General features: G+C 45.3%; 1 protein-coding gene across 2 annotated transcripts; it reads left to right on the top strand.

The window, feature by feature from the left end:
- Window positions 1–439: 439 nt before the first annotated feature.
- On the top strand, window positions 440–6,635 carry KPNA2 (karyopherin subunit alpha 2). Of its 2 annotated transcripts, none has more exons than XM_040081401.2 (11): window positions 440–497; window positions 1,205–1,320; window positions 1,419–1,556; window positions 1,959–2,047; window positions 2,832–3,100; window positions 4,232–4,326; window positions 4,411–4,674; window positions 5,283–5,516; window positions 5,598–5,780; window positions 5,889–6,038; window positions 6,140–6,635. In XM_040081401.2, the coding sequence occupies exons 2-11, from the start codon at window positions 1,246–1,248 to the stop codon at window positions 6,230–6,232; spliced, it is 1,590 nt and encodes a 529-aa protein (XP_039937335.2). In that variant the 5' UTR covers window positions 440–497; window positions 1,205–1,245; the 3' UTR covers window positions 6,233–6,635. The 2 variants fall into 2 exon arrangements, with proteins under 2 accessions (XP_039937335.2, XP_039937336.1); XM_040081402.1 differs by having other exon boundaries at window positions 479–892.
- The last annotated feature ends 1,430 nt before the right edge of the window (window positions 6,636–8,065 follow it).

The following is an 8,065-nucleotide window of genomic DNA, read 5'->3' as shown; positions in this document are numbered from 1 at the left end:
ATCACTACACGCCCTTGTCCCAGGGGAAGCCTACGGTGCCCTGCTGGTTACTGAGGCAGAATCTGCGCTCTGCATGAGGGAATGGCTGTTTCTGCCCCAAACCGCTCAGAGCGAGACCCCTCCAGGGCTACAATTCCCGCATTCCGATCCCCCCACTCCCGTCCCGAGCGTCCCCCACGCCCCGACCCCGTGCACTACAGCTCCCGGCGTGCCCCGCGCGGGTAGTGCCAGCAAGCCTCCGTGGGGCGGCGCGGGGCACGCCGGAAGCTGTAGTCCCGGGCCTTGTGGAGACGTCACGTCCGACCGGCGCTTCCGGGAGGGCGTTCCCCGTCATCGCGAGCCGGGCTGCTTTCAAACCGACCAATCAGAAGGCTGCTTTGGCTCGAACTGGCCAATGGCAGGGCTCGGCCGCGGGAAATTTAAATGCCGCGTGGGAGGGCCGTGGGCAGTGGCAGCGTGCGGCAGCAGCAGAGCGAGCGGCGGTGTCCCCGGACGAGGTGCGGGGCTGGGCTGGGAGTGGGAGCCGGGACTGGGGCATCGGGGACGCGGGCCTTGCGCTGCCCTTTTGGAAAGTGCCGTGCTCTGCCTGCAGTCCTTGCCGCGGTCTCTCTCTGGAGCCTCCCGCGTCTCCTCTCTCTTCACTAGGGCTGGTGTATCCTTGCGCGGGTTGTCGCTCTGGCGGGGCTGTGGCCGGAGCGAAGCCAATTTTTATGCAGTGGATCACGCTGGGGGTGGCGGAGGTGCAGGGGTTTTCTTCGTTACCCGTGTACCGTTGTTATGTGCTGCTGGCCGCACTCGCACGGCAAACGCCCCCCCGGGGTCCTCCCTAGTGCGAGAGCTCGCTGTTCCCGTCCAAAAAGGTCGGGGTGGGTCTGAGAAGGATCCAGCACAGGTATGTGACAGTGAAAACAGAATTTAGCAGCGTGTGTTTGTGGACTGGGGAAAGGAAAATCTATTTTGCTTCTGAAAATAATAACTAATAGTATTTGAATTAAAGTGTCTTAAGATTGTGTATGTCTTCTGAGTTTGTGTTGATGCTAGAGCTTGTTGTAAGAGCTGGCGGTTTAAAGAGACAGCTGTTGATCAACTCAGATGCTGTTACAGTATTAATACAAACAAGTGCATCTCATTCTTGAATATGGATCCAATTTTTAGAATCTAACTTTTGTGGAGTAAATTTGCTGTTTCTTTGCTCTGTTTTCAGGCTTGTTTCTGTCTGTCCTGCTCAAAAATATAACAAGCAAGATGTCTACTAATGAGAATGCCAATACGCCGTCAGCTCGATTGAACAGATTCAAGAACAAAGGAAAGGACAGCACAGTGAGTACTCTTGGTGCAATTACTACTTTAGCCAGATATTGTCTCTTTCAGTATAAGTTTTGAAAGCCAAGAACTTACTCTGAGCATTTATCCTGCAGGAAATGAGAAGGCGGCGCATTGAAGTCAATGTAGAGCTGAGAAAAGCTAAGAAAGATGACCAGATGCTTAAAAGAAGAAATGTGAGCACTTTACCAGACGATGCTACTTCTCCCCTTCAGGAAAACAGAGGCAACCAGGTGAGTGGGTGCTTGGAATAGACACACTTGGAGGGTTTTAATATAGCCTGCAGCTAGGCCAGCATGAATCCCTTCTCGAGGGCAGGACAGCACTAGGACATCTGCATTAATAACTCAGGCCCGTATTATCATCTCTAATGGACAGCACCTTTACACACAACTGGCTGCAGCTCCATTTTAAGCCTAGTGTAACTGCTATGAAGCACTTGGTTAAAAAAATCTTTCAGCAGTTCAGATAACTGTAGATGAAGCTGTAAAGAAGTTTTAAAATATCACGTGGTCGTACTACTAAGGGAAGTGGCTGTAAATTGGGGCCTATTCATGGTATTGTGTAAGAGCTCTCTGTGGTCAGGAATACACATGATTCTCCCAGTGAAACACTCATAATGTTTTCTTGTACAGGTTTTGGCACACTGGTCAGTTGAAGAAATAGTCAAAGGAGTTAATAGTAATAATATGGAGCTTCAACTACAGGCTACTCAAGCTGCCAGGTAAGTAGTACAGAGGAAACCAACTTGGCTGTGCAAGCCAATAACTAGGCAAGGTGAGAGAACTGACTTTATGAGCCTAAGTGGCTGGTTGTGTCTTTATCAGGCAGTATTTCAACAAACACTATCATATATGCAATGCTGAGGTACCCATAACTTATGCATAGTTTTACTGAAACCCTGTGGCTTTTGAATATTTAAAGTGCCTGAATATTTTAATAGGAAGAAGTAATTTGCTCTAGTGTTGGCAAATTTAAGTGGTCACCTTCCATTTGAAGGAGTAATTATAGTAAACCCTTTGTTATAGCAAAGTAAAGGTACCTTTTAAACTGTTAACACTTGGGTCTGATGTGAATGAGTGTGGTACTCCACCTTAGAATAATGTGAACAGTAAGATAACTGGGGTTTGAAGTCTGCCAAGTTTTTCTCTTTCCAAATCTAAAATATCCTTTAATAAGCTTGCATATTGCTGCAAGTGCTGCTTCTTCAGTCATTAACCTCTCTCTGCTGAGAAGCCTCTAGCAGTTCAGATGTGTTATGGCTCCTGCAGATCTGCTCTACTTCAGAGTCTGAATAGAACCCCTCACAGAGGGAATATATGTTAACAGAGGCCTAGGAAGCCAGTGTTCAGCTTGTTTGCACTTCTCTTTCATGTTGTGTTGTGTGGCCTTCTCTGAATGTTAAGACAATGTTAAACTTTTTTTTTATATGGTGCTTTTAAGACTTTAATTGGTTGTTCAGATGTCTGTGGGCAGAAATAATGCTTCCTGTTTGCCTTCCTCCTTAGGAAACTCCTGTCAAGAGAGAAGCAACCCCCAATAGACAACATAATTCGGGCTGGTTTGATCCCAAAGTTTGTCTCATTCCTGGGCAGAGCAGACTGCAGTCCCATCCAGTTTGAATCTGCCTGGGCACTCACCAACATCGCCTCTGGCACGTCAGAGCAAACCAGGGCAGTGGTGGATGGAGGGGCAATTCCAGCCTTCATTTCCCTGCTGGCCTCTCCACACACTCACATCAGTGAGCAGGCTGTGTGGGCCTTGGGGAATATTGCAGGTAAGTCCATGTGCTGCATAATTCTAATTCAGACCTGTGTCCTTTTCTGAGGTGGGAGGACATCACTCCTGCTGTGCTATGCCCTTTGCTGAGCTGCTTTAGGAGCTCTGCCCCAATGGCTTTCCAGTCATGGCATGCCCTGGGTTGCAGAGCAAGCTGCAGGAACCTTTGTCTTCAGACCTCATGCAATGCCTGGCGCAACCTGTGGGTTGTATTGTGGGCACTGCTTCAGGTTTCAGCTCAGGTTTGCTGAATCTCTAATCATGCTACAACACAAACATTTTTCGGACGCTTCTGCGTTTTTGTGACTCAGCAGTGAACTCTGCTCTGTATGTTGACTAAAAGGGGGAAGGCAGGAAGCAGTGACTGAAATATTTGTGTGTGTGATGGCCAATATTCCTTGCTTTGCAACATCTGCTTGCTGATGGGGAAGTACTGATATACTGAAGTTTCTCATGCTTCTCTCAGGATTACTTGGTCTGCCAGTGTTGGATCCAGTCTTTAAAAATTGGTCAAAATAAATAATATGGTTAAATAATGTACCTGCTGTATTAGGGTTTCCAGTGGCTGTGCCTTAGAGAAGTGAATCTTCACAAAAAGAATACTATCTTGCTTAAAAGCATTGTTTGACTGAGCTTTCCTAAAGTTTGTCCTTAGAGTTTTAAAATCAATTATAAGGTATTTATTATACCTTGCAATAGAATTCTCAGTCAAACTCTGACATGCCATCAGCATTATTCTGTAGCAGCCAATCATGCCGCTGGTGATTTTAATTCATTTCAAGTCCCATATTGTGGGGAAAGCTCTGTTCTAGTTAGGGCTTAGATTTGTCTCCAAAGAAACATGTATGGCCTTGCATGGTTATGAACTCTTAGGAAAAGCTGTATGGAAAACACTTTCCATTACCTCTTCTTTCAACACAAGGTGAAGCTCGGTAGCTTGCCTGAACATGCTAGTCATGTGACTTAACCATGGCAGTAGTCCTCTTGTCCTCCTGTTTCTTCTTAATTTATCCAGCCTTTCTTAATGAGTAGAAGAAGTAATCCTCTAACACACAGTGGTTCTGTGTACGCATGTCCCTTTTATTCTGGTCTTTACCTGGCTTTTTGCCTTGGTTTTTTTTTTTCCCAGGGGATGGTTCTGCCTACAGAGACCTGGTAATTAAATATGGTGCAATCGAGCCACTGCTGAGTCTCCTTGCTGTTCCTGACCTGTCTTCCCTGGCTGTAAGTGTTCAGGATGATCTGAGTGTCAGTTGCTGAGTAGAACCTAGCTAAACTATTGCTAACCACTTATTTCAACCGTTGCAGTCTGGGTATTTACGCAATGTTACGTGGACCCTCTCAAACCTGTGTCGCAATAAGAATCCTGCGCCTCCCATAGAAGCCATCCAGCAGATCCTTCCAACCCTTGTCCGGCTCCTGCACCACGACGACCCTGAGGTGTTGGCAGACACATGCTGGGCAATTTCCTACCTCACAGACGGTTCCAATGACAGGATAGAAGTTGTTGTGAAAACTGGATTGGTGCCACAACTTGTGAGACTCCTGGGATGCAGTGAGCTGCCAATAATGGTAAGTGATTGGATATGCAGGCTGCTGTTGCTTGGTTTGAATCATGGCTAGAACTGCAGTTTGGGAGAGTAGCATCTATGGAACTGAATGGCTCTTTTCATACATGAGTCAGTTGCCTGTTCTAATTTTTGTGAAGTGAGACATTAGTTTCTCTCCTGCCTGGGTGCTGTCCCACACAGGACAGACTGCTGCTGGTGATGACTATCAAGCTGCTTTGTATAATCATTGGATTTACCTCACAGGCCAGCACAACAGTCAACATTCCCTAAAGCTGGCCTTTAAATTGCTGTTGCAGATCCAAATTCTAGGGACAGTGTTCATAAGTGTGCTGTAATTAGAGCATAATAAAACTGCATTAGTATTTAGCAGGTAGTTTCCCTAAGCTCTCACAGGTGGTTGTTTGCAGACTGGCCTTGGAAGGTGTGCAGTCTCTGCATGCAGACATTAGTGTCTGCCTGTGGAATGCTAACGAGGAGCCCAAACCCCATTGTACATAGCAGGTCATGCTGCTAACTGGGAGGGTTAGAATGCGTCAAGTATAGCTGCGTTTGCTGTAATCTAAAAATTTTGAACAATTTTCCTAAGTGTTCTCTTCATCTTTGTTTCAGACTCCTTCACTAAGAGCCATAGGAAATATTGTCACTGGTACTGATGAGCAGACACAGATTGTTATTGACTCAGGAGCACTGGCTGTCTTTCCAAGTCTCCTTTCTCATCATAAAAACAACATTCAGAAAGAAGCAGCCTGGACAATGTCCAACATCACTGCTGGGCGTCAGGATCAGATCCAGCGAGTCGTAGACCATGGCCTTGTGCCTTATCTCATTGGTATTCTGAGGAAGGTAAACAAAGCCTATATTTACTATGTTGAGCCTTTTCCTATTATTTGTCTGTGTTCAAACACTCTGCTTTTACCTTTGCAGGGGGATTTCAAATCTCAGAAGGAAGCTGTGTGGGCTGTGACAAACTACACAAGTGGTGGAACAATTGACCAGATTGTGTACCTTGTTCAGGCTGGTGTTCTTGAACCCCTGCTGAATCTTCTCTCAACTAAAGACAGCAAAACCGTACTTGTTATCCTGGATGCAGTTTCCAACATCTTCTTGGTATGTGGTTGCAATATACTTGATTATTGTCCATATTGTTGCTAATGGCTCTTCAGTAGCTGCTGCCATATATCTTTCCAGAGGTTATTCCACACTTTTCTGTTGCAGGCTGCTGAGAAGATTAATGAGACTGAAAAGCTTTGCCTCATGATTGAGGAGTGTGGAGGTCTAGATAGAATTGAAGCTCTCCAGTCGCATGAAAACGAACAAGTGTACAGAGCCTCATCCACCATCATTGAGAAGTATTTCTCAGCAGAAGTAAGTGGCTTCAGGGGTCTCTTCCACTTTTATTTTCTAATCCAGCACTGACCACTAGATTCAAATGCTACTGCTATTTCAACACTCTTCTTTCCTTCTAGGAGGAGGAAGACCAAAATGTGGTACCAGACTCTACTGCTGACAGCTACACTTTCCAAATCCAGGACAGTACCCCAAATTCTTTCAACTTCTAGGTCTTGCATGTACTGCAGTGACCTACAAGTGGTTTAGCACACAAATGACTGCCACCTCTTTGTCTTAATTGTTCCTCTTGCCTTTACTGGTTTTTCTGTGTCCTGTAGCACTTTGTCCAACTGAAACATACTTGAACAGTTCAAACTCTATATAGAATCTGTGAATTTCTAAATGTAAACCTCCTTTTTTGAGATATACTTGTAAATACTTCCTGTTTCTGTCCTTGTCTGGGGAAAGAATGTATATGAGCAATTCAGGCCTCTCACAAAGCCTTGAGCCACTGCTCTGCAGGCCTCCCATAACCTCTTACCTTCTACATGACCTGTTACAGTAATAAATACACTGAACAGGCTTTTAAGAAGACTTAATTGAAGTTAAATAAAGTGTTATCAGTACATCAAATTGAACTGTGTCATTCGCTCACTTAAAAGCTGAGTGATGGGGTAAGTAAAACTTAGTCGAAAACAGATAATGGCATGAATGCAGGTCTAAACTGTGAGATTCACTGCTGAAGGGAGTGGATTTTAAACAGCTTGGTCACCCCAAGCTCTGATTTCTGCATACAGCAGCCTTCTCTTACAGGACCAAGAACTGCTTCTTCTCTCCAGGTACTTCCTATAGAAATCTGATTCATCTTACCCTGTGCATAACTGAGCTAAACCAGCTTCAGCCTCTTAGAGAAATATTTAAGACTAGTAGTGCTTCTTAACTGTAAGTAATAGTTTAGAGGAGAGAGGTAAGTACAGCAGTTAACCAGTTCTGTACATGTTCAGGTACCCTTAGGATAGAGCATAGGAAATGCTTTGAAGCAGTTGCCTGCCCTATAGAGCAAAACTGAAGGCTTTGCCTCAGAATCAGCTGTCCCTTTATTTCTGAAGTCATCACTTATAGGAACCCCTTTTGTCCCTCAAAGGGGTTGTGCACAGTGGGGTTTGGAGGGGGAAGAGTATTGTGAGTGGAGAGGAAGAACTGTAGTTCTGTTTTTCAGCTTTTTAGGAAAACTTGGATTGAGCTATTTAACTTGAACCTCCCAGGAGTCAGCTGTGCTGGAATAACGATATTGTCTCAGCTCACTGAGTGTCTCTAGCTCCAATGATGGTGCAGGAGAGGTCAGAGTTCAGGGCTAGATGTTTCAGAAACATGACTTAAGTGACATGCTGTGGTCCAATTATTAATAAAAGGTGGGGGGAAGTTCTGATGTATAGGCAATTCTCCCAGTGTTCCCATTGGCTTTGCTTCCATCTTTATGGGTGGAGGGGAATAAACTCAAATACCAAACAAAAAACATAACTCCTTCATTCTGCTAGGTGAACCTGATAGAAGAATCTGGTTTTGTCTCCTGTGTTAGTCACCTTTTGTGTGCTTCCAAGTTTATTTTCAAGTGCAAATGTGTAGAAAAGTGGATTTGGGTGGAACTCTTTGGCAATCCTTGGAAGATCAGGTGTGCTTCGTGAAGAATTCACTCTTGTGTGCTGCTAACAAAGATCTCTTTAAATGGGTTATTGCTAATGTAGATGATGTCACTCTTGCTTTTATTAGTGTGGAGCAGGTCTGCTGCTCCCTATCCTACACTTGCTGGCAAATGGTTCCCTCCCTGACTGGAGCCTGGTGATGGTCCCTGGGACCTCTCTGGAGCTTGGGTATTGCTGGATTATGATAAAGTTACAAAGGGCAGCAGATAATTAGTCTGTATCTACAGTGCTATACGTCTTGTTAGCAACAATACTGTTTTGTGCAGAGCAATCTCAGTGAGTCACTGCCAGGATTGCCCTGCTGGGCTGTTGGAGCTGTGGGAGTTCCTGCATCCAGCTCACAACGTGGTGCTGGTGCCA

This window comes from Hirundo rustica, chromosome 18, assembly GCF_015227805.2.
Source record: "Hirundo rustica isolate bHirRus1 chromosome 18, bHirRus1.pri.v3, whole genome shotgun sequence".
NCBI classification, from domain to species: domain Eukaryota; kingdom Metazoa; phylum Chordata; class Aves; order Passeriformes; family Hirundinidae; genus Hirundo; species Hirundo rustica.
The sequence above is the reverse complement of the archived record's forward strand: the minus strand, read 5'-3'. Positions and strand labels throughout refer to the sequence as shown.